Source organism: Chiloscyllium plagiosum, unplaced genomic scaffold (genome assembly GCF_037043375.1).
Source record: "Chiloscyllium plagiosum isolate Xiang-an unplaced genomic scaffold, Cpla_swu_hap1 HiC_scaffold_45, whole genome shotgun sequence".
Taxonomy (NCBI): Eukaryota; Metazoa; Chordata; class Chondrichthyes; order Orectolobiformes; family Hemiscylliidae; genus Chiloscyllium; species Chiloscyllium plagiosum.
The window spans coordinates 19433344-19459921 of record NW_028270183.1 but is presented as its reverse complement, the minus strand read 5'-3'; the positions used below and the strand labels follow the sequence as shown (position 1 = coordinate 19459921).

At 48.3% G+C, this 26578-nt stretch overlaps 1 protein-coding gene and 1 long non-coding RNA gene across 12 annotated transcripts in view; both read left to right on the top strand.

The window, feature by feature from the left end:
* LOC122552177 (adhesion G protein-coupled receptor E3-like) overlaps nt 1–21113 on the top strand; it is a 71021-nt gene extending 49908 nt beyond the window's left edge. For all 11 annotated transcript variants that reach the window (XM_087983448.1, XM_087983447.1, XM_087983445.1 and 8 more), the window contains 12 exons: nt 1151–1188; nt 2986–3163; nt 5013–5132; nt 6560–6735; nt 7176–7334; nt 9037–9237; nt 12374–12594; nt 13102–13168; nt 15446–15537; nt 18629–18797; nt 19165–19254; nt 19870–21113. In XM_087983448.1, the coding sequence (XP_087839574.1) occupies nt 1151–1188; nt 2986–3163; nt 5013–5132; nt 6560–6735; nt 7176–7334; nt 9037–9237; nt 12374–12594; nt 13102–13168; nt 15446–15537; nt 18629–18797; nt 19165–19254; nt 19870–19902 (1544 nt within the window). In that variant the 3' untranslated portion in view covers nt 19903–21113. The remainder of the gene's footprint in view (nt 1–1150; nt 1189–2985; nt 3164–5012; nt 5133–6559; nt 6736–7175; nt 7335–9036; nt 9238–12373; nt 12595–13101; nt 13169–15445; nt 15538–18628; nt 18798–19164; nt 19255–19869) is intronic.
* Nucleotides 21114–21544: 431 nt separating this feature from the next.
* On the top strand, nt 21545–26578 carry LOC148136407 (uncharacterized). Its single transcript, XR_015754384.1, has 2 exons — nt 21545–23168; nt 23203–26578. It is a non-coding gene; the product is annotated as an uncharacterized LOC148136407 (long non-coding RNA).

The following is a 26578-nucleotide window of genomic DNA, read 5'->3' as shown; positions in this document are numbered from 1 at the left end:
GAAACAGAACAGGAAGTGATGTCACCCACCACAACAGACCAAGACACATAAATAGCAAGTGGGACAGAACACCAGCCCTTCACCGGGGGCTCACTGATGATGTCACTGAGCTGGTGACAAAACATCTGAGAACAAAACTACCGCCTCAGTGAGCAAGCTTACAACCTGATCCACGACCTGAGCTACAAATCATCACCAAAATCTCAAGGATTAGCTCCCTTGTTGCTTTCTCTTTCTCTATGTCTTGACAATTCCTTCACCTTAAACTGTCTGTGGCATTTGGTAATGTCTTTCATAAAACCCTTTAACCTAATACTACGAATGTTAATCACTCCAAATCCCACCTCCATAGCAATAGGATGATTAGACAGAGCAAGGCATACAAGGTTACACCTGCACAGGAGGTGTGTAAAGCAAGATCAACATTATGGTCACCTCTAACTTTAAATAACGTTGATCATGCTAATGTTGATCTTGCTTTGTGCACCCTCCTGTAACCCTGCGTGCCTCACTCTGTCCCAGCACTCTATGATCAGTAGGTCCTTGATTTCTATGAGCTGCCTGTACTGCTTGCAAACCAAAGCTTTTCACTGTGCGTAGGTACAAATCGAATCAAATCAAATATGAATCTCATGGGCCTTGTATCCAGGTAAAACATCTAATGAACTTTAGACACCCTAGACAAGTCCATTTTGAAGTTAAAAAGGCAATTTAAAGCCTGACCCTTTACAAACCATGACCTTCATAACAATTGTTTGTGACTTAGAGACTAACAATATATCCACCTTCAGCAGTTCTTCCCCAGTCATTGTTTACAAATTAGAATATTTTGTATCTTCTTCCAAATAAGACAACGTGGGAGTCTTTCACAAAATAAACTTATCAAGCACAATTCATAACAGATAATATGAACTCTCCCCCATTCCTCTATTTTACTGGAAATGGAAGAGACCATCACAAAACATGACAGTCCTACAAACCTGATATTTGTATTAACAGGCATTTGGTCGATGATTCTGTGTTAAAAACATCACCTTTGGGAATGCAGCAATCCTTCAGCACTCCCCTGGGAGTATCAGCATTTTGGAATACATTCCCTGTTGAGTTGTGAGCTTGATTCCAAATTGATCACCTCATTTTCTTTTTGCAGACCTGAAGTTGCTTCGGCCGAGATCTTCATCTCTCCAGGTAAGCGGTCAAAGAACAAAGAAAATTACAGCACAGGAACAGGCCGTTTGTGCCCTCCAAGCCTGCACTGATCCAGATCCTCTAACTAAACCTGCCACCTATTTTCTAAGGATCTGTATCCCTTTGCTCCCTGTCCATTCATGTATCTGTCTAGTTACATCTTAAATGGCACTATCGTTCCAGCCTCTACCACCTCCACTGGGCATCGTGTTCCAGACCCCCACCAGCCTCTGTGTAAAGCACATCCCACACATATCTCCCCTAAATCCTTCCCCTCTCACTGAGTTTGTGACCCCTAGTAACTGAGTTCCGCACTCTGGGATAAAGCTTCTTGCTATCCTCCCTGTCTATACCTCTCATGATTTTGTTGACCTCAACCAGATCCCGCACTCTCCCCACTGCAAACTCCGTCTTTCTAATGAAAATAATCCTAATCTGTTCAACCTCTCTTCATAGCTAGCGCCCTCCATACCAGGTAACATCCTGGTGAGCCTCTTCTGCACCCTATCTAAAGCATCCACATCCTTTTGGTAATGTGGCGACCAGAACTGTACGCAGTATTCCAAATGTGGCCAAACCAAAGTCCTATATCAGTGTAACATGACCTGCCAACTCTTGTATTCAATACCCCGACTAATGTAGGAAAGCATGTCATATATCTTCTTGACCATGTCACTTATATTTATCAAGAATTTACATTCAATAGACCATTATTTCCCAGTCCATTGTTGACTCGGTTTGTCAATGCATTCATAGTGACAGGATTTGATCCAATTCTCTCTCTCTGTTTTTCCAACATCCCCCCCCGTAGTACCCTGAGCCCCTGCAAATAACATTTCTAGGAGTGGAGGTTACTCGGCAATGGGTCCCATCCATTTTTTGCTGTACTACTAACAGGATTATGGGTGCTCAAACAGGACAACACACAAAACAAAAATTGCTGAAAAAACTCAGGAGGGTCTGACAGCATCTGGGGAGATAAAACGCTGTTAACGTTTCGAGTCCAGTGACCCTTCTTCAGAACACAAAGCTGACTTTTGCCCTGACTCAATGGCCACAACACATCATTAACTGATTGGGTGGTGTCGTGATTTGAAAATTGCAGTTGACATTTTGTTCACTTGCAGCTTCCATACCCACATGTACCAGCAGAGGGAGTCTGCCTGGAGATAAGTAAGCATCTAATGTCTTTAGAAAGCCCCTTTAACCTAAAACTATAGTGGTGGCTGTGACTCTTAATCACTTCAGAGCCATTCTCCATAGCAACATGAACATCATGGTCCTTGTATCCAGGTAAAATTCTGTGGTTCTAATTCTAAATGTCCCAAACTGACTGTCCGTAATTGCCCCCGCCCCCTGAATTTCACTCATAACTATGAAAAATATAAATCTTGACTTTCTCTAATGAGAGGGCTGAAATCCACGAGCCCTGCATCTCATCCACACTTGTCTCTCCCCATCACCCATGGATACCTGAGCTAAGATCAGAACTTTCTCCCGAAATTGATAAAACCGTAGAGGTTTGTAACAGGGGAGACCTTTCTGCCCATTATGTTTGACTCCCTGCTTGCACAATCCAAAACTATTCACATTCCCCACCCCCTCCCTCACCCACCAACATCTGCCTTTTCCCCAGTTCAAATGACAAATCTTTGGCTTCAATATAAAACTCTCCTTCCTTCACAAACTCATTGAGCAAATCTCATTGTGTTGACATGACCTGAGATCAGGGCAGGTACCTCTCTACAATGTGTAGCATCTTCCTCAATTGGTGTTTTCCCTCTCCTGTTCCCATAGGATATCGATTTGTTTACCAATCAGTATCTCTCAGGCCTTTCGAAGATCGAGGACAGACATTCAAAAATGTTCCGCAAACTGGTTTCCAACTACCTCGAGCAGATGGAGAAACACACCCTCGCACTTGCCAACACTTTAGGTCATGAAGAGATGAAGAACTTCTCAACTAATGGGTTCGGTAATGTCATCGTCTGGTCTCCTTCCCATCGGAAGGATGTTATGAAACTTGAAAGGGTTCAGAAAAGATTTGCAAGGGTATTGCCAGGTGTGGAGGCTTTGAGCTACAGGGAGAGGCTTAATAGGCTGGGGTTACTTTCCCTGGCACATTGGAGGCTGAGGGGTGACCTTATTCAGGGTTATAAAATCATGAGGGGCATGGATAGGGTAAATAGACAAGGTCTTTTCCCCGGGGTAAGGAGATCAGAACTAGAGGGCATAGGTTTAGAATGAAAAGGGAAAGACATAAAAGGCACCTAAGGGGCAACTTTTTCACATAGAGGGGGGTGCGTGTATGGAATGAGCTGCCAGAGGAAGTGGTGGAGGCTGGTACAATTGCAACAATTAAAAGGCATGTGGATGGGTATATGAATATGAAGGGGTTAGAGGGATACAGGCCAAGTACTGGCAAATGGGACGAGGTTAGGTTAGGATATCTGGTCGGCATGGACAGGTTGGACCGAAAGGTCTGTTTCTGTGCTGTGTACCTCTATGACTCTGACAGTCACTTGTTCCAGGCTGTGTACCAATTCATTTTTGTTTTAGCTGTTAATTCCCATCTACCTTATCCTCAATATATCATTTAGAATGTAATGATACACATGGAGAGCATGTAGCGAACTCTAGTTTCCTGAGAATGTTCTTTTGCCAGGCTAACACCCCCCCCCCCCCCCCAGAGCCATCTATCTGCACATATTGGTGATGTTTGTGGGATTTTGTTGTGTGGAAATTGAATGCAGCATTGGCCGACAGCTCCAGGTTTTGTTATGCACTGGATGTGGGCATTGTTGGCTGGGTCAGCACATATTGTCCATCAGTCTGTAAGTTAGCTCGCTGAGACTCATCAATGAGAGTCTCCGGTGAAGCACTGGTCACACTGATGCTGTTACCTAGTCATGGTGACGAAACATCTGAAACCAAACCTTCCAGCTCAGCGAGCTAACTTACATATTTACCATCAACCTGAGCTACAAATCTTCTCAAAAATCGTGAACTTATTGTCCATCCCTAAATGGGACTGGAACTCAGTGGTTTTCCCGGATCATTTCAGAGGTCAGTTCAGAGTCACTGTCATGGCTGCGGGTCTGGAGTCACATGTAGGCCAGACCAGGTAAGGATGGCAGATTTCCTTCCCTAAAGGTCAGCCATGTTTATGATAATCGAGATTGGTTACATGGCCATAATTATGCGAGCTTTAATTCCCAATCTTTAATCCTGCCATGGTAGGATTTGAACCCTCATGTCCAGGACATTAGCTCAGGGCTCAGGGCTCAGGGTTATGAGTCTCGGGACAAGACGTTTTGGTAACCACACCCTAGCTGCTACAGAAAGGGGTCCTGTCACAAATTAAAGGTGACCCCCTCTTACCCGAATCTATCTCAGCCTTAAATACACACAAGGAGTCTACCCCCACACAGCTCTCTGTGGCAAAAGGACGTCCCAAAGACCTATAACCCCCTGTGAGAAGAAATTCCTCCTCATCTCAATCTGAAACTCATACTTTGTTTGCCTTGGGAACCACTTGATGAAAATGAGAAGCATTTGTGGGGAGGGGCAAAGGTCACTGGAATTAGCGGACTAATGCCTGAAAACCGATTCAGCGAGTGGGTGGTGGGGTTGGGGGGGTGTTGTCTGTAATGGGAGAAAGTCAGGACTGCAGATGACGGAGATCAGAGTCGAGAGTGTGGTGCTGGAAAAGCACAGCCGGTCAGGCAGCATCTGAGGAACAGGAGGGTCGATGTTTCGAGTAATGCCTTGCCTTCCCGTTGATGTTTTGATTCTGACCTTTCTGTATCTGCCGTCTCTCGCAGACGTCAACATGCAAGCTATCCGGAACAACACGATCCCAGAGGGCGGAAGGACAAAGTTATCCACTCCCAATGCCAGCATGGATATTAGCTGGAACAATGTGGCAGGGAAGGAGAAGTTTGGTGAGTCTTAGTGCGTGATCATAGAATCCCGACAGTGTGGAAACATGCCATTCGGCCCAACAAATGCACACCCACCCTCTGAAGAGTATCCCACCCCCCTCTATCCTATAACCCTGCATTTCCCATGACCAATGTCATAACCTACTCGTCCCTGGACACTGTGGGACATTGAGCATGGCTAGTTCACCTAAACTGCACATCTTTGGACTGTGGGAGGAAACCAGAGCACCCAGAGGAAACCCACACAGACACAGCAAAAACATGCAAATTCCACGCAGAAAGTTGCCTGAAAATGGAATCGAACCCAGATCCCTAGCGCTATGAGCCACCATGCTCCAGTCTGGATCTTTGCCCCAGTTCCCCACAGAATTACTTCCCAATATGCTGGCAGCAGAATTAGCTTTTGCTGTGGGTAAATCACCACAAGACAGCTTTAATTCGAACACTTATTCAGAAATCTCACAGACAATCAAGTACTGAAAAAAGGAGTATGGGATGTCGCAACCAAACTCAGACCCCTCAAGTGTGCAGGGGAAACCTCACAACCCCACTTGGCTACTCCCTGATGATGATGATGAGGTGCCGGTATTGGACTGGAATGGACAAGGTCAGGGGTCACATGACACCAGGTTACAGTCCGACAGGTTTATTTGTCAGATGATGAAGGAGCAGCGCTCGAAAGCTTGTGATTTCAAATAAACCTGTCGGACCATAACCTGGTGTGGGCTCCAACTCAAACCAATAACATCTGTCTCTGATGTCCAGGGTTCAGTCCTTGAGCGGTATTCTCCTTCAAAATTCTGCTGTTCATTGATCTGCTGCTGGATTCCAACCCAGTTCTTTCCATCCTTCGGGTATATGGAGTGACATTACTGACAACCTTTGAGATTCTTTCATCTGAAACATTGATTACTCTCCCGGAACCACCGATCTGTGATTTGCTTTCTTATTAGAAGCAGCTTCTCTGTTCCTTGCTCCATTTGGTGCTGACTGTCTGTTTGAAGATAATCAACACCTTAAATTCTTCTACAGGCCAATCATGTATCTGTCTGACAGAAAGCAGCCAGTTGTTAAGCAGATGTTAAAACAGTTTTGTTCATGTACGTGGAACTCCTTTTCCCACACATGGCTGATTGCTTCCAACTCCTCTATAAGTTTTTCTTTGCTCTTTAAAAGCTTATTCCAGACACACAGTTAATGCTGCTTCTCTCTGTGTGTAACAGTTCATCTTTCAAGCCATGAGCAGCTATTAAAGTTGCAAAGTTTACACGATCACGCCTTGAATTCTTGAAGGTTTCAGGGTGAATCCAGGAAGGCTGAGAACACTAATCCAAGCAAAGTGCTCACGGCTTGACTCCCGCTCGCACAATCATGTGTTGCTGGTGGGTGTCACCTTCATTTAACGTTTGTCGTCTCCTCCCACCCAGATGTTGCTGCCGCTGCCTTTATTTCATACAAAGAGCTGGACTCCCTGATGAAAGACAACATGATGGACAGTGGCGAGAAGCTCGAGCTGATCTCCAAAGTTGTCACTGCGGCAGTAACCAATAAGGTCAAGGAGAACCCCAATGATTCAGTCATCCTGACCTTTGAAAACACGAAGGTTTGCTCGGTTTTAGTCCCACAGTTTCCACATTGTTTACTAGAGTGCTCCGAAGTGAGGAGCTTTCAGGAAGGAACTGAGATCTCTCAGAGGGGGATACGACTGAGATGTATAACATTATGTGGGTCATCGAAAGGGGAGACAGGAAGGAACTTTTCCCCTTGGTGGGGGATCGATGACTGGAGACATAGATGAAGGAGGTTTAGAGGGGGATGTGAGCTGATTATTGAGTTTGACCACAGTGGGAATGCCAAGCGATGGAGGGAAGCATAAATCTTTCTCTGTAACTGCTCTGCCACCGTTGATGGGTGGGTTGTGGGGGCGGTGATGGTGAGGGATGTCCGTCAGGAGGTGGGACCAGGCTAACTGACAGGCGAATGTGCGGATTTTCCCGAGGCGACTGATCTGACATCACCCTGAATCTTTTGCTCTTTCCCCAGCACTCTAACAAGAAGGTGAAGTGCGTCTACTGGGACAGCTCAGTGGCTGCCTGGTCCGTCCAGGGCTGCAGATTGAGGGATTCCAACGTCACATTCACCGTCTGCAGCTGTACACATCTATCGAGCTTTGCTGTGCTCATGGCCCTGCACGATATTGGGGTATGTCCTCGCGGGAAGGGAATGGACGTCACTGGGGGGGGGGAGGGGTGACCTGCTCTGAGGCTGCGTTCCCCTTCTGAAATAGGCCAATGCTCAAAGAGCCTGTCTTCGGAACAAACGGCCAATACCCATTGCAGAGTTTTGAAGTGCAGGAGATTAATTTCTTATCTCGCGTGGGATTTGGGTGCCCGTCCCTCATTGCCCTTGCTTGCTCAGTCATTTTAGATTCCCTTCAGGGCAGAAAGAGGCCATTCAGCCCAGCGAGTCAGCACCAACCCTCTAAAGAGCATCCCACCCAATCTGAGTCCCCTATCCCATCCCTGTAAAGCCTGCATTTCCCATGGCTATCCCATCTAGCCTACACATCCCTGGACATTAAGGGCAATTTAGCATGGCCAGTCCAGCTAGCCTGCTCATCTTTGGAGTGTGGGATAAAACCAGAGCACCCAGAGAAAACCCACCCAGACACGGGGAGAACGTGCAAACTCCACACAGGCAGTCATCCGAGTGTGGGATTGAAGCCAGGTCCCTGGTGCTGTGAGGCAGCGGTGCTAATCACTGAGTCACCAAACTATTGTGAAGGCCAGACCGATGTCAACCACCTCACATATAGGCCAGACCGAGTAATGGCCACAGATTTCTCTCTGTAAATGAGAGTTTGACAATAATCATAGTTCCTGAGAGTAGCGTCAATGCTGGATTTAATGTCCCCCTCACTCCTCCCCACCAGCTGTGGAGGTATTTAATTCCATGTCCCCAGGAGATTAGACTGAGCTTTGTGTCGCTAACTTAGTGACAGTGCTGGACACCAGTATTGCAGTTCACCATTGGCTCCAATAACTCACAGCTCTGTAACAAAACCAGAATTGTGCAAATCTGAAAGAAGCAGAGAAGGCGCGAGAAACTCAGCAAGTTTGGCAACGTCTGTGCAAAGGGGAACAGAGTTAACATTTCAAGCCGGGTCTTGTTCAGAACCCCACTGGGCACAGTTCGGTTCAGAACTCCACTGGGCACAGTTCGGTTCAGAACTCCACTGGGCACAGTTCGGTTCAGAACTCCACTGGGCACAGTTCAGTTCAGAACTCCAGTTCTGAAGAAGAATCGAATCAGACTCGAACTTTTCCATTCTTCTTTCTTTCTCTCTCCACAGAGGTTGCCAGACCTGCTGAGTTTCTCCAGCGTTCTCGATGTCTGTCCTTGCATCTCCCTCAGCCTCCCTTTCTCCATCCAATACACCGATGTTTAAAGTGAAGGTGGGCATTATCTGATCATTGCTACCTCTCTGCAGGATGCCCCTCAAAAGAAGATCGAGTCACGAACTTGCACAGCACAGAAACAGACGCGTCGGTCTAGCTCCTCCACGCTGACCAGAAATCTGAAATTAATCTAGTCCCATTTGCCAACACTTGGCCCAGATTCCTCTAAATCCTTCCTATTCATATACCCATCCAGATGCCTTTTAAATGCTGTAATTGTACCAGCCTCCACCACTTCCTCTGGCAGCTCATTCCACACACGCCCATTAGATCCCCTTTACATAATTCCTTCCAAAAGACCTTGTCTATTCATCCTATCCATGCCCCTCATGGATTTTATAAGGTCACCACTCAGCCTCTGATGATGCTCCAGGGAAAATAGCCATCTTCAGGTTGACATGTCAATCCATTTCATAATCTGTCCTTTTCCGTTTTCCCTTCTTCAGGAGATTCACAGTTTCAATCTACACGTGATCACCACAGTCGGCATCATTTTATCACTCGTGTGCCTCTTCATTTCGATCCTCACATTCATCTTGTGTCGCTCCATCAAGAGTGTGAGGACCACTATTCACACCCACCTCTGTGTGAGCCTGTTCCTGGCAGAGTTACTGTTCCTCGTTGGGATACCTCGGACTGAAAACAAGGTCAGAGAACATGAATGCTCATCATCTCTCGTTGTCTGAAGGACAGTAAGAAACAGGCCATTCAGCCCAACCTCTCCAAACCAGCTTATCAATGACTTATTCATTAATGATTGAGATTAGTAACTAAATGTAGTATCTCCGAGTCTGCAGATGACCCAAAGCTGGGTGATCTGAGATGAGCCGTGCACAGGAACTTCAATGTGATGTGGACAAATTGAGGACTGGGCAAATATATGGCAGTTCGAGTATAATGTGAATAAACGTGAGATTATCCACATAAACAGGAAGGTAGATTGTTAGCTGTGGTGTGGAGGTGCTGGTGTTGGACTGGGGCAAACAAAGTCAGAAGTCACACAGTTCTAGTCCAACAGGTTTATTTAAAATAACAAGCTTTTGGAGCGCTCCTCTTTCATCAGGTGAAGTTGAGAACCTGACAAGGGAGCAGCGCGCCAACAGCTTGTAATTATGATCTGAATAGCAATAGATTGGGAAAGGGGGAGGGGCAGTGAGAGCTGGGTGTCCTTGTACACCAGTCACTGAAAGGGAGCGTTGCAGGGACAGCAGGAGGTGAAGAAGGGAAACGGGATGTTGACCTTCACAGTGAGAGGATTCCAGTACAGGAGCAGGGATGTCTTGCTGCAATTGTACAGGGTCTTGGTGAGACCACACCTGGAGCATTGTGGGCAGGTTTAGTCCCTGTATCTGAGGAAGGATGTTCTGGCTACGGAGGGAGGGTAACAAAGGTTTACCAGACTGATTCCTGGGATGGCAGGACTGATGTATGAGGAGAGATTGGTTCAGTCAGGATTATATTCTGTGGGGTTTAGAGGAATGAGGGGGAATCTCATAGAAACCTATAACATTCAAACAGGACTAGACAGGGTAAACACAGGAAAGATGTTCTTAACACCTGAGGAATCCAGAACTAGGGGTCACAGTTTAAGGAAATGGGGTTGGACATTTCGGACTGAGATGGGGAGAAATGTCTTCACCCGGAGAGTGGGGAGTCTGGGGTATTGACTGCCACAAAAAGCAATTGAGGTCAAAACATTGAATGTTTTCAAGAAGGAGTCAGATATAGTTCTTAAGGTGAAAGGGATAAAAGGGGAGAAAGTGGGAACAGGGGAATGAGTTGGATGATCAGCCATGGTCATATCGAATGGCAGCGCAGGCTTGAAGGGTCGAATGGCTCCTATGTGCTACGTTTCTAACATTGATTCTCCATGAGTCCAAAATACATTTCGGAAGAATGATAAAAGTAGATGATATTACAATTACACAGGGCTACAGAATCATAGAAACCCTAGAGTGTGGAGGCAGGCCATTCAGCCAACCTTCAGAAGAGCAACCCACCCCCCTACCCAATAACCTCACATGGCTAACCCACCTACCCTGCACAGCTTTGGACTGTGGAAGAAAACAACAGCACCCAGAGGAAACCCACGCAGATACAGGGAGAATGTGCAAACTCTACACAGACACTCAGCTGAGGTTGGAATTGAACCAGGTTCCTGGTGATGTGAGGCAGCTGTGCTAACTTACCTGGGAAGGGAATGAGTACAACAGATGTTTCCTAGACTTGTTCCTGTCACAAAGATTGAGAAGACCACAGCTGTATTGCCTGGAGTGCAGCAGAACAAGAGTTAATCTCACTGAAGCACATAAAACTCTTAATGGACCTGATGGGGTAGATGCTGAGGAAAGTATCTCCCCTGGCTGAGGAAGCTCGATTAAAGAGTCACTCTCTCAGAGTAAAGGGTCCCCCATTTTGAGTTCAGATGAGGAGAAATTTCTTCCTTCAGAGTTATAAACTCTTGGAATCCCGAACCTCAAAGAAACGCTCAACTTCTGGATATGTTCAAGAGATAGCACAATGTATTTATGGATATGAAAATAATGCAGGGATCCAGGGGCAGTGTGGGAAGGTGTGTGTGACGATAGAAGTTTTGGCCATAATGAATAATCAAGGAGAGGTCTGGCCCACTCCTAATCCCATTTCTGACCTTTGACCCTGATCTCATCACTAACGTTTCTTGCATTCTGCTACCCAATCTAATCCATTTAGCCTTAACCATGCCCTCATATATCCAGTGCAGGCTGGTGGGATCAGGAGCCCTGTTTGGATTATTCTTTATCCAGGGAATAGGAGCAGAAACGCTGACCAAGGCATTCCTGCACCCAGCGTCCGTACACATGAGGAACTTCTTGACACACACACTAGGTTCTCTTCCTATAGAGTCAGAGAGTTATCCAGCACGTAAACAGACCCTTCGATACGACCCTTCCTCGGAAAGTTCATTCCACACATGCCAACCAGCCTCTGTGTGAAACATTTCCATCTCGTGCCTTTTTTCAAATCTCTCTTCTCTCACCTTAAACATGTGGTCCCTCTGCTCGAACTCCCCCATCTTAGGGAAAAGACAATTCCCATTAACCCTAGCTATACCCCCTCATTATTTTATAAACTTCAATCAGGTCACCTCTCACCCTCCTACACTTCACTGAATAAAAAGTCCCAGCCTATCCAGCCTTTCTTTATAACTGAAACCTTCCATACCCAGCAACATCCTGGTAAATCTCTTCGGAACCCTCGCCAACCCTTCCTACAGCAGAGATAACAGAACTGGACACTTACTGCAGCAGAGGCCTCACTGTACAACCTCAACATAACGTCTCAACTCCTGTCGTCCTGATTAAGAGCTTATGCTCAAAACATCCATTCTCCTGTACCTCGGATGCTGCCTGACCGGCTGTGCTTTTCCAGCATCACACTCTTCAACTCTGACTCTCCAGCATCTGCAATCCTCACTTTCTCCCAATAGTCAAAGGACTGACCAAGGAAGGCAAATGTGCCAAATGCCTTTTTAACCAGCCTGTTGACATGTGACACAAACTTCAAAGAGTTATGTACCTGCACCACTAGGCCCCCCCTGCTCTCCAACACTACCTGAGGCCTGACCATTAATGATGTAAGTCGTATCCCTAATTGATGGACCAAATGCAGTACCTGGACTGACCTCCATCTGCCATTCTAGTTGGCTTCAATTTACTTTGTCCCTTGAACCCTCCAACACAAACCACGCCCCTTGCTCCCAATGTATTCACAAAGTGAATGAGCCCTGTGTGTCCCTTTCAGACCAGTTGTGCTGTCATCGCTGGACTCCTGCATTACCTGTTCCTGGCCTGTTTCTCTTGGATGCTCCTGGAAGGTATCCAGCTCTACCTCATGGTGGTGAAGGTGTTCAATGCAAACAGCATGCGCCTGAGGTACATGTGCCTGTTTGGCTACGGCTTTCCCCTGCTGGTGGTCACCATCTCAGCCGCTGTGTACTCTGAAGGATACGGGACAGACAAATAGTAAGTATGGACTTTACACTGACTGAACAACACTTTGAATTCTCACTGTCGGAACTCTTACAGTTGAGTTTGCTCTTGAGGTGGGATTATCCTTTACTGATTTCCACCTTTACCTCATCACTCATGAGGAACATGTGAACTGGAACAGGCCATTCGGCCCCTGGAGCCTTTCCATATGTAAAAAGTTCACAATACATGTTATCCTAACCTTCCTGATGAATGGACAGGGAGAGGGGAGATTGACTGACTCCAAACCACTCCTGCATTTCCAACCCAGAGAGGCCCGAGACAAAATATCAGGCTCCTGTTCCTGATGGGTCCCCACATCGAGGGCAGAATCGAGCTGGGCAGTCAACGACACACCCCATGGGAGAATATGAGGAGGGACGGCCATTTGAGTAGAGTAACTGGGGAATGGGCTAACATCTATAGACTGGGGGCCCTTCATGCTTGGTAGCGGAGAGTGGGAATGTAAGTAACAAAAACGTTCTCAATTTTCTCTTCCAGTTGCTGGTTGAGTCTGGAGACAGGCTTTTTGTGGGCTTTCATCGCTCCGGTCTGTGTCATTATTCTGGTAAGTCTTCCGTTAAAATAAACACACAAGAATCAAAAGTTTCTGTCTGGATTCATGGTTCTTCTCGACGCCTCTATCCCAAACCCCGCCACCTCTATCACCTCAAAGGGCAAGCCAACATCTCACATCTCCCTCCAAGATATTCACCATCTGACCGGGGGGTCTATATCAGTTGTTCCCTCACTGTTTTCCCCACCTCACTACCACGCAAGATCAAAAACCCTTCCCTGTGGCACCGTGGGGGCTCCAATGGTCAACACGATGAGCTCCAAATTATCCTGGGAGCAGGCCCGACTGTGTTGGCAAACATCCGACACCTTAAACAAATTTCAAATGGATCCCGAGGGAGAAAGATAGTTCACAGAGCCACGCTAAGATGCTCTCCTCACCCAATGAGGACAGCAGAGAGTATCCTCAGAGTAAGGTTCCTCCTCCAAGTCTGTGATCAACGCCCCGATCTGATGCTTTCACTTCCACCCAAGTTGAGACAAACTAACAAAAAATGCTGGAGGTCACAGCAGGTCAGGCAGCAGCCAATGGGAGAGAGAGAGAGAGAGAGAGCAAGCTAATGTTTTGAGTCTCGATGAATCTTCATCAGAGCTGAAGGGAAGTATGAAGGGGGCAGGATTTATGCAATAGGGGGTGGAGTGCTGGGAGAGAAAGGGAGCTGAGAGTGCAGGAGGAAGTGAGCACTGCAGATGCTGGAGAGTCAGAGTCAAAGAGTGTGGTGCTGGAAAAGCACAGCCAGTCAGGCAGCATCCGAGGAGCAGGAGAGTCGACGTTTCGAGCATAAAACCTTCAACAGGAGTGAGCCTCATCAGGAGTGAACCTGCCGAGAGTGCAGGTTCAGTGACCGGAATGTGAGAATTGTCATGTCTCTTCAAGCAATGCCCACCCTGAAGGCCCACAATACCCTGTAGGAGGGAATTCCAGAATTTTGACCCAGCAACACTAATGCAACAGCGATATGTTTCCAAATTGGGATGGGGAGTGACTTGGAGGGGAACTTGCAGGGGGTGGTGTTCCCATGTATCTGCTGCCCTTGTCCTTCTAGATGGGAGTGGTTGTGGGTTTGGAAGGTGATGTCTGAGGATCTTTGGTAAATTTCTGCAGTGCATCTTGGAGATAGTGCACTCTGCTGCTGCTGAGTGTCCGTGGTGGAGCGGGTGAGCATTTGTGATGTGTTTTCAATCAAACAGACGGCTTTGTCCTGGATGGTGATTGAGCTCCTTGAGTGTGTTACGGACCAGGCCAGACCCCCCTCAAAATATTTCAAGATAGTAAACCAGATGTCAACTTTGCGAATTGTTCTGAGCAGGTCTGATGCAGATACCCCAGGAGGGATGCAGCTGCTCAAACCACCTAGTTTTAAACTAAACAGAATTTATTTACAGGATTACCGAATGAGACACAAACAAAAGAGAAAAGATTGTAGAATAACTGAACTTATCCACAAACCCACCAGATTATCCCAATGTAATGATTCTGTTCCAAATTCCTGCAACAATCCCTCGGCAAAAACAGGTAAAATTAAACCCAGGGTCTTCCAGGGGAGAGTGAGATGGCAGCGCGATTCAGCACGGAACATCTTCTTCCATGGAGCTGTTTCTTGGTCCAGCAACCTCAAAACTGACTGCTTGCTAAAACCAAACTGAACCAGAGTTAAAGCTGAGCTGGAGTGGAGAACTGGCCACTCCACTTTCATTGTACAAGTGGGTTTTTTAAAAATTTGAAAGCCTTTTTCCTGAGGCACTATCTGTTAGCTATAATCAAATTGGCCCTAAAACCCATCCGAGCCAGACGTCGCGGTAACTCTGCAGTTATGGCCCCTGTGAAAAAAAAAACACAAGGACAACATAACCTTGTTAAAGGAGCAGCATCATCACAAGTGTTGTTGGAGCTGCACCCATCCAGGCAAGTGGGGAGCATTCCATTTCTCAATCAGTCAGGGGGATCAAGGATTAAGAGGAAAGGGCAGGAAAGCGGATGTGAGGAATGTCAGATCAGCTATGATTCTATTGAATGAGACACAAACAAAAGAGAAAAGATTGTAGAATAACTAAACATATCCACAAACCCACCAGATTATCCCAATGTAATGATTCTGTTCTAAATTCTTGATTTGATGGGCTGAATGGCTTGCTCCTGTTCCTATTTCCTATTGAGGAGAAGTTTGTTTCAGGAGGTGTGTTACTCGATGCAGGATTCCCAGCCTCTGACCTGCTCCTGCATCCACCGTGTTTATCTTGATCAAAGTGTTCTCCCTTTCCCACGCAGGTTAACGCAGGATTCTTTATCCTTACCGTAATGCGGCTCGTCAATAAGTTTTCCAGCCTTAATCCCGATATGAGCGAGTTGAAGAAAGTCAGGTGAGGAGACGGCCTTGTTTAATGAATGGGAAATGGATTCAGGCTTTTGTCTTCATATTCATTGTCTTCACCTGTAGCTCAGCAGGCTACACTTCCAGTTTAAATCTCTTGAAATGATCAGTCCACGAATCTGTCACACATACTTACCATTATGGATCTTGCTGTTATTATCAAATCATATGGTACAGAGGCCCTTCGGCCCATCAAGTCTGTGCTGCCAAAAGCTACACTACTACCTTCACCAGTCCGCCGTCCCCACACTAGGCCCATAGCCTTGAATGATACGACACTTCAAGTGCTCATCCAAGAATTTTTAATGTTCCCACCTCCCAGAGAGTGAATTCCAGATTCACACCCACCATCTGGGTGGAAAAGATTCTCCTCAAATCCCCTCTATACCTCCAGTCATAGTTATACAGCATGGAAACAGGCCCTTTGTTCAACCAGTCCATACTAACTAGGTTTCCAAAACTGAACCAACATTTGTCAACATTTAGTACATATCCCTCAAAACCCTTCCTTTCATGTACCCATCCAGATGCCTTTTAAATGTAATTTTACCAGCCTCCTGGAAGCTCATTCCATACACACACCACCCTCTGTGTGAAAAAGGTCCCTTTTAAATCTTTCCCCTCTCAACTTAAACCTATGCTGTCTTGTTTTGGACTCCCCAATCCTGGGGAAAAGATCTCGTCTATTTACCCTATCCATGACCCTCATGATTTTATGAACTTCTATAAGGTCACCCCTCGGCCTCTGAGGAAAAGAATCCCAGCCTGGCCAGGCTTATAATTCAAACCCTCCAGTCTTGGTAACATCTTTGTAAATCTTGTTCTGCACACTTTACTGATCCTTCCACTCAGGGGAACAGCTGCTAACTCTGCCCCTCCGCCCCACTGTCCATGCCCCTCCATAATCTTACACACTTCTCTATCAGGTCCCCCCCTCAACCTTCTCTGTTCCAAAGAAAACAACCCGAGCTTATCCAGCCTCTGTCCGTTGCTGAAATGCTCCATCCCAGGGAACCTCTGCACCCCACTCCAGGGCAATCATACCTTTTCTCCGAAACACTGTAATCATTTCAAAGTTTTTCCCAAATAAATCCAAACTAGAATCATTGAATTTTGCAGGACAGAAAGAGACCATTTGACTCATCATGTCGATACTAGCTAGTCCCATTCTCCAGCCCTATCTCTGTAACCCTCCAAATTAATCCCTTTCAAATACTGATCCCACACTCTTTGGAAAGCTCCTGTGGAATCCCCTTCCTCCACTCTTCCCAGGCAGCGCAGCCCAAATCCTAACAACTTTCTGAGTAAAGAGGTTTCTCCTTATCTCACTCCTAGCTCCCTTGCAGACAGTGAGCCCTAGTTACTGACACACCAACTCATGGAAACAGAATATCCTTCTTTATCCTGTCGAGGTTGTTCATAACATCGAACACCTCAATACGGCCATCTCCTCTTCTTCACTCCAAGGAGAATAAGCCCAATTTCTCTAATCTTTCCTTGTATCTCAAATCCCTCATTCCTGCTATCCTTTGGGAAATCTCACCAGGGCTTCAAAATTCAGAACTGAACACAAATCTCCAAATATGGCCTAACCCATGATTTGTAGAGGTGTAGCATTACTTCCATGCTGAGAATAACGTTGATTATAAAGGTAAGGAATGAGACTGTGGCTTGGGGCTGTGAGGCCTAACTACTAGGCCTCAGAGAATGGGTAACCCACTGTCCGTACCTGGTCAGAGAAAGGTTCACATTTCAACAAATAATAGCAGGTTAAACATTAACAATGTGACTCGGTCCATCGTTATGAATGTGTCAATGATATTAGTTGTGTTATGGCCAACATTTTGCAGTTTACAGATGATACAAAGCTGAATAGAGGGATAGGTGGTATTGAGGAGTGGGGGCGGGGGGGGGGAAGCTGCAGAAGGATTTGGACAGGTCAGCAGAGTCGGAAAAGAAGTGGCAGATGGAGGGCATTGTGGGAAAGTGTGAGGTCATGCAGGAAGAGTAGAGGCATGAGGAGTCTCAGTGTAAAATTGATGGAGTTTAGAAGGATGAAGGGGGATGTATTTGAAACATACAGAAACTCAAGGGTTTAGAGGCCCTGAAAAATGGGACAAGATTAGATTCTGAGATCTGGTTGGCATGGAGTTGGACCAAAGGGTCTGTTTCCGTGCTGTACCTCTCTACGATTCTATGACAGCTGCTGTCCTTTGATTGTCAATGGATGTACAGTGCTGTTTGAGAGGGAGCTCCAGGTTTATGACCCACAGACAGTGAAGGAACAATGACATACCTGCCTTCCCCAGAGGTGGTGATGGGTCTCCGTCTTGAAGTGCTGGAGTCTGTTTGTCAGCCGTGCTCCTACGACTGCAACAGGAGCAGTTATGGAAGGGCACTAACTATTCAGCGATAGGCAGTTGTAATGAGCAGTGACATGAGTTCAAATCCTGCCACTGCCTCAGGATTTTAAACTCAGATCAGGAAGTAAAGCCGACATGTTGTTTGAAGAAGAAAAGGAGGTTTATGAGGAACGTAACTGTCGGTTTGAAATAAAAGACAGGCTTGTTCATCGTTATCCACAGAATACCTGCTGTCTGTACATGGTCTGGCCTACAAGTGACTCCAGACTCAGCCTCGAGTGGATCATTTGTAACGACCCTCTGAACCGGCCTACCGAGTGATTGGGTTTTCTAGAGGGTGGCTCACTCTCCTCATAGGGCAGTTAAGGATGGTCAATCAATGTGGGATTTCTCAGCAACACGCGCGTCCCATCATTACATTTTCGATATGAATTGATTTATTGTTGCCACATGTACCGAGGGACAGTGAAAAGTTTTGTTTTGCGGGCAGTAACAGGCAGATCATACCAAATAAAGTGTGTTCGGGTAATAGAACAGAGAGAGGAATACAGTGTCACGGCTGCAGAGAAGGTGCCCAGACAGCGAGATCAACATTTATTTGGGTCAGAGTTCCAGGACATTGATTCCCAGCAGGAGTGTTCCCAAAGTGTTCCCTTCACGTGGGTGAGAGAGAATATCCGTGACCTACTCATTCCATGTTCCCCTGTTTCTCCTCAGGGCCTTCACGTTCACGGCCATCGCTCAGCTCTGCCTCCTGGGATGTACCTGGATATTCGGAATGCTGCATTTCCAGGAGAACACCATTGTCATGGCCTACATCTTCACTGTCATCAATAGCCTGCAAGGAGCATTCATCTTCATCCTGCACTGTCTCTTCAACAAGCAGGTATGAGGCCGAACCCACTGGAGGGAACACGTTACCCCCCCACTCGGACTGTTATCTTCTCCCAGTGCGGAATTAACCCTTCACATCCAAACGACCAAACACAAAATAGTGCCGGCCCCTTTTCTATAACTTGCCGGAGTCCCCGCCGAATTCTGTGAAGAGGATATAGAGGAGACACACACTGTCTCTTCCTGTCCCAGACATGCCCCGGACCATCCTGGGATAGTGACTGGGCTGTTGTAGGATGGCCTTGGATCGAGTGCTCACTCCCTCCATTGTACTTGCTCTCTCCACTGCACTCTCTCTCTCTCTCTCTCTCTGCTCTCTCCATCTCCAGTACAAACTCCATGTTCCTGTTGTCTTGCAGGTGAGGGATGAATACAGCAAGGCCTTCATCAGAGTTTGCCAAATGAAGAAAGCATCTAAATACTCTGAGTTTTCAACCTTTTCCACCCAGGTAGGTATATGTTTGATATCAGACCCGACCGGTCAGGGAGGAGGGACCCACGTCTGCTGATACGCTGTCCACCAGACAGCACGTCTCCGCATACTGACCGGGCCGTACTCCTGGCCATAATCTTGTCCCTGTGGATACGGCTTAAAGGGACACTCTCAGTGCAGTGTTGATTGAGTGCTGAATGTGCGAATTTTCCACTCTGTCCCCAACCAGCATGAGGTTAAAAAGTCTTGCTGGGCTATTAAAGAGTCCCCAACATAGCTATAGGTCTAACTCCACAAAATGGACTGCAGCGGTTCAAGAACGAAGCTCACTACCACCTTCTCAAGGGGCTACTGGGGATGGGTAATAAATGCAGGGCCTAGCCAGTGACATCACATCCTGTGGGTGAACGGAAGGAAGTTGACATGGTCACCATTACTGAAAGTAGTTTTCAATTCTCAATGTTTTTAATTGTTTACAAATCACAACTTGAACCTCTGACCCTGGAGCATTAGCCAGGGATTCCTCGCCCTGTGACATTATGACCCGTGTCACCATTTCCCTTCTGCTTTCAGGCAAGTGGATTCAAAAATGGCTCAGCAGTTTGAAGTAACTCACCTCCTTCTCTTCCAGGGTTTGAAAAGCACGAACGAAACAGGAATGTGATGGGGAGAACACGTGGTCGCACACTGAGCTAGCAGGAGAGCTGCTTACTTTGGTGCAATCGAGAGACAGTGAGAGAGAGAGACATTGCACTGACTGACTCTGCCTGGAACTGACAGCGTCTGACTTGTCCCACTCCTGCTGCCCCAGTTTTCCCACAGCCTCTCTGTTTCAACGCGGTACGAACTTTCAATGGAAGAGAGTCCAATGGAGTTTGGGATGGGGGGGTGGGGGGGTGCCATTCCTAAATTCCAAAATGTTCTCACCCACTTGGGTGCATTTGCTTCCATGAGCATCTTTCGCAATGGGCTTGTACAACTCTGAGGATTTGGGCATCAGTGCACAATAATGATGCTGTGGTGGATTATACACCATCTTCTCCCCTTGAGCACCTGGGATCAAATGGATCTCCCAGATAGTGAAAGGGCCTTTTGCCGCCTGGGCTGCTGTGTTAAAGGTCGCGTGTGAAATGTGCCTGGTGGGGGGTATCTTCAATCTCGTTCGCACTCCAATTGCCCCAACGATAATTGTCCCACTGATTCGTCACACCATGGATTTCAGGAGCGTCGTTGGGTGAAGGAAGTTTTGCCAAAAGCAGAGCTCTGTCTGATCCTGGGCACGATTGTGGTGCAGGCTATGAAATCAGACAGGGCCCCACACCGAGAGGAAAAAAATCTACCCTGGGTTCGACTCAAGCCAAGTCTCTTCAGTTTCCCGATTTCGCTGCAGTGCACCTTTGGAATTGAGCCTGAAATCAGCTGGGGAATCACGGAATCAGTGCCAACCCAGCTCGCTGGAAGCTTGGCAAATCCTGTACCAGCTGAGTCTGGTGCCAGGGCCAGGCAGGGTATAGCCTGAGGTTTTCAAACCCAATCAAACCCTTTCATTTGCTTCGTGAGCTTTTCGATATTGGCTGAGGAAGTGCCTTCAGGTTTATTTGTTTCCATAAAGCTCTTTTTTTTTTTGTTTGGCTTTTGGACTTGCGCCGTACAATTTGCATCCTGATCATTTGACATGTAAGTGGGGGGGGGCCGGGCACCAACCTAGAGTTCACCGTCTACAGTCATTGGCACCATTGGATGGTGTGACAAGGTGGTTAGCACAGGGCTTGGCCCCTCTGTACTGCCTGTTCAAACCCGGGCACAGGTACCTTCAGTAATGCATTGGCAGGTTGAGAACCCAAGCTGGAGGTTAGCAAAGTGACACTTGAACCGCGTGGCATGGGGTGGGGTGGGGTGGGGAGGGAATGGAGGAGAAAGTGAGGTCTGCAGATGCTGGAGATCAAAGTTGAAACTTTATTGCTGGAACAGCACAGCAGGTCAGGCAGCATCCAGGGAACAGGAGATTCGACGTTTCGGGCACAGGCCCTTCTTCAGGCCCTTCGGCCTGTGCCCGAAACGTCGAATCTCCTGTTCCCTGGATGCTGCCTGACCTGCTGTGCTGTTCCAGCAATAAAGTTTCAACTGGGGAGGGAATGGAGACAGCACCATCCCTTGGCCAGGATACCCATCCATCCTGGCTTTACTACTAGTGGCCCTGTTACAATAAAGTGAGTGTGCATGCGTGTGTGTGTGCGTCTGAGTGTGTGTGTGTGTGTGTGTGTGTGTGTGTGTGTGTGTGTGTGTGTGTGTGTGTGTGTGTGTGTGTGTGTGTGTGTGTGTGTGTGTGTGTGTGTGTGTGTGTGTGTGTGTGTGTGCGAGTGTGTAAAAATCTCACTGTTCCAATCGTGCATCTCCCCAGAATGCCCGTAGGCTCCTCTCAGTCAGAAAGAGACAGCTGGTGGGGTGTGTTCACACTGAGGGCAAACAGCTCTCAAGGAAGGTTCTGAAAGCAGACTCTTCATGATGACCTCAGCCATTACGGGAATTCAACACGAGCTATTGGCATCCCTCAGTATTCCCACACAGAAACATGGAAAATCAGGGGATGGAGGAGGCCACTCAACCCTTCCAGCCTGCTTCACCACTGCATATGATCATGGCTCATCCCCTCTTCCCACTTTCTCCTCCCATTCCCTCTGATCCCTTTAGCCCAATGAACGGTATCTAAGTCCTTCTTGGAAACATTCCGTGCTTTGGTCTCCATTGCTTGCTGTGGCCGTGAATTCCACAAGCTCCCCACTCGGTGTGAAGACATTTCTCCTCATCTCAGTCCAAAATGGCCCACTGCTATCCTTAGAGCCACCTGGTACTGGACTCCCTGCTCATGGGGAACATCCTTCCTGCATCTACCCTGTCTAGTCCTGTCAGAATGATCCAGGTTTCGATGAGAATCCCCTCATTCCTCTGAACTTCACAGGCCAGCCGCCGGAATGGACTAATGCTTTAACAGCTCAGCAATCTACAGCGAGATTGTGTTCAACAATCTCTGTGTTGTTACAGTACAAGTCATTAAAGACGATCAGAGGGTCAGCACTGAGGGAGTGCCGCACTGTCAGAGGGCGAGTGCTGAGGGAGTGCCGCACTGTCAGAGGGTCAGCACTGAGGGAGTGCCGCACTGTCAGAGGGTCAGCACTGAGGGAGTGCCGCACTGTCAGAGGGTCAGCGCTGAGGGAGTGCCGCACTGTCAGAGGGTCAGCGCTGAGGGAGTGCCGCACTGTCAGAGGGTCAGTGCTGAGGGAGTGCCGCACTGTCAGAGGGTCAGCGCTGAGGGAGTGCCGCACTGTCAGAGGGTCAGTACTGAGGGAGTGCCGCACTGTCAGAGGGTCAGTGCTGAGGGAGTGCTGCACTGTCAGAGGGCGAGTGCTGAAGAAGTGCTGCACGGTCAGAGGGTCAATACTGAGGGAGTGTCTCAATGTCAGAGGGCGAGCGCTGAGGGAGTGCCGCACTGTCAGAGAGTCAGTGCTGAGGGAGTGCCGCACTGTCAGAGGGAGAGTGCTGAGGGAGTGCCACACTGTCAGAGGGTCAGTACTGAGGGAGTGCTGCACTGTCAGAGGGTCAGTACTGAGGGAGTGCTGCACTGTCAGAGGGTCAGTGCTGAGGGAGTGCTGCACTGTCAGAGGGTCAGTGCTGAGGGAGTGCTGCACTGTCGGGGGTCAGTACTGCGGGAGTGCTGCACTGTCAGACGGTCAGTGCTGAGGGAGTGCTGCACTGTCAGGGGGTCAGTGCTGAGGGAGTGCTGCATTGTCAGAAGGTCAGTGCTGAGGGAGTGCCACACTGTCAGGGGGTCAGTACTGAGGGAGTGCCGCACTGTCAGGGGGTCAGTGCTGAGGGAGTGCCGCACTGTCAGAGGGTCAGTACTGAGGGAACACTGCACTGTCAGAGGGTCAAGTACTGAGGGAGTGCTGCACTGTCAGAGGGTCAGTGCTGTGGGTGTGCCAACATGTCAGAGGGTCAGTGCTGAGGGAGTGCTGCACTGTCAGAGGGTCAGTGCTGAGGGAGTGCCATGCTGTCAGGAGGTCAGTACTGAGGGAGTGCCATGCTGTCAGAGTGTCAGTGTTGAGGGAGTGCTGCACTGTCAGAGGGTCTGTGCTGAGGGAGTGCTGCACTGTCAGAGGTTCAGTACTGAGGGAGTGCCGCACTGTCAGAGGGTCAGCGCTGAGGGAGTGCCGCACTGTCAGAGGGTCAGTACTGAGGGAGTGCCGCACTGTCAGAGGGTCAGTGCTGAGGGAGTGCTGCACTGTCAGAGGGCGAGTGCTGAAGAAGTGCTGCACGGTCAGAGGGTCAATACTGAGGGAGTGTCTCAATGTCAGAGGGCGAGCGCTGAGGGAGTGCCGCACTGTCAGAGAGTCAGTGCTGAGGGAGTGCTGCACTGTCAGAGGGAGAGTGCTGAGGGAGTGCCACACTGTCAGAGGGTCAGTACTGAGGGAGTGCTGCACTGTCAGAGGGTCAGTACTGAGGGAGTGCTGCACTGTCAGAGGGTCAGTGCTGAGGGAGTGCTGCACTGTCGGGGGTCAGTACTGCGGGAGTGCTGCACTGTCAGACGGTCAGTGCTGAGGGAGTGCTGCACTGTCAGAGGGTCAGTACTGCGGGAGTGCTGCACTGTCAGACGGTCAGTGCTGAGGGAGTGCTGCACTGTCAGGGGGTCAGTGCTGAGGGAGTGCTGCATTGTCAGAAGGTCAGTGCTGAGGGAGTGCCACACTGTCAGGGGGTCAGTACTGAGGGAGTGCCGCACTGTCAGGGGGTCAAGTACTGAGGGAGTGCTGCACTGTCAGAGGGTCAGTGCTGTGGGTGTGCCAACATGTCAGAGGGTCAGTGCTGAGGGAGTGCTGCACTGTCAGAGGGTCAGTGCTGAGGGAGTGCCATGCTGTCAGGAGGTCTGTGCTGAGGGAGTGCTGCACTGTCAGAGGTTCAGTACTGAGGGAGTGTCGCACTGTCAGAGGGTCAGTGCTGAGGGAGTGCTGCACTGTCAGAGGGTCAGTGCTGAGGGAGTGCTGCACTGTCAGATGGTCACTACTGAGGGAGTGCCGCACTGTCGGAGGGTCACTACTGAGGGTGTACCGCACCGTTATACAGTAATACAGGAAGAGTCCCACACTGTGACTCAGTCTGGGATCGCTCTACATACTGACGAAGAGGCTAGAGACAACCCATGGTGGGTGTTGGTCGAGTGAGGCTCTGGGAATCTCGGACATGTGATTTTGCAGTAGGAGTGATATGGAGGTGTTGGGGTGTGGAGTCGATTGCAGAAACTGTTGAGGGTAGGTTGTTTCAGTGGGTGTTATGGGGAAAAGATCACTAACGTTTGAAATAAGGCGGGGCACGTGCAGAGTGGAGTTTGAGACAGAGCTGGGACTGCTGAGGGGAGTTTGTTGGTCGATGTATGACATAGACGTGGAGATCAACTGGAGATTGTTGAGGTGCAGTGGGAGCACCCTACTGCAGGCCCAAAGATCTGGGTTCAAGTCCCATGCCAGGAGTTGTTAGCTGTGGAACGTGAGTGTGTATTGTGGCCAAAGTGGTTGAACCCCAGCCTTTAAGTCTTTCCAAGGGCCTGTGGTAGGCATTGAGTGCGGGAGGGTCACCTGGTCATCAATCCTGCAGAGGGCGATAGCAGATCATTTCACCCATAATTATGGACCAATCCAATCGAAGTCCATAACCCAACCCTTGGATAAAGAATGGCCTACTCCAGTAGACATTCTCCAAGACTCTGGAGTGCGGTGACCGCAATTCCTTTCAGGAGCTGCAATGAACCGGAGTGGGCAGACGGGGCTACTGTTAGGCCTTGGACCCTTCTCTGCATTGTTCGGTGACAGAGAGAGAGCCAAGTGGCAAAAGACCACTCCTTGTCCTAGTCCATCATTATTGTGGATGTTTCAGTGCCAGTACGATGGGAACGTTACCCTGACCACAGCACATTCAGATTGGTCCAGGCACCGCGGGAGGGGCGTCCTCCTTATTTTGATAATTTGGCTCCATCGGTCAATCCGATTCTCCATCCTCAGCAGGTCACTGGCAATGCCAGGACCTATCCCAGTGCCTGGCAATGGGATCAGACGGACAGAGGAACCTCGATTTTCCGAAAGTCGATCATCTGAATTTCAGATTATCCAACCAAGATCTCAAGGTCCCGATGCTTGGGTAAACTGTATTATCCGAACGTTCGATTATCCGAACAAAATCCTCCCCACCCGTGACGTTCCGATAATCGCGGTTCCCCTGAAGAAAGGATTCTTATGAAGTCAGGATTCGAGGTTCCAAGCCAATTAGCCATGATCTTATTGAGCAGCGGGTTAGACTCGAGGGGCTGAATGGTCTATTCCTGCTGTTTGTTCAGTTTGGACGGAGCTTCAGTGATTGAAAAGTGGCTGCTGTGTGAGACTGAGTGCTGGAGTTAAAACCAAGGCAAGAGGTGAAGAGGGGGAAGAGCTGTGTGCTGATTTCATGGTGGGATTGCTCAGGGAGTTTGCGGCAGAGATGTAGGGAAAATTATGAATATTTTTAGAAACGACAATGCTATTTATGAAGACAAACCCAAACGCTGTTCTGTTACTGATTGATATTTATATTCTGGAGTTTCTAAATGTTTCGAAATGTTCACCACTTTGAGCTTTGCCACACGGAATGGGTCAGTTTAACTTCATCCCCCACAACCAGGCAGGAACAGGGAATGTTTCACAGCGTTTTACTTCCTGCAGGTTAGAAATGAGCTATCCCATGGAGAATAAAAAGAGTAACTGCTTCTGAAGTCGAGAGGAGGAACGCGGATTGGCCATTCAAGGCGTTTGACGCACTGCTGGTCATGAGGGAAAGGGGGCGACACTCATTGAACCGATTGACATCCAGTGGGGGATGGTTGTCCACTGAGCCAATCCTGGGCGTGCCACCCTGAGTGGACTGGACCAGCCCAACATGCACCCCATCCCATTCCCCAGCCCCCTCCCTCCTGCCGTCGCTGGTCCTGAGAAGCGAACATTCCTTTGGTGAGCTGTAGCCTCATTTCCTTGGTGTTGTTTCAAATGTTTACTTTTCAGGAAGACTTTGCTTCCAAAAAGGCTGGCCGTATTTTTGTCTTGTGCACATGACCCCTCCCCCCCCAACCCCCACCCCCCAGAGTCGAGTGATGAGCGGGGGATTAACTGTGTACGAAGGAGCGTTTTAGCAATCTTTTCCCGGTGACAGGTGTATTTTGTTTTAACTGCTGCATTTTGCACTCGGTCGCAACTCTTTCACGTTGTGGTTTCTTCATACTGCCAGGTTTCTTTGTAAATAAAAACAAATAAATGAAGAGGACTTTG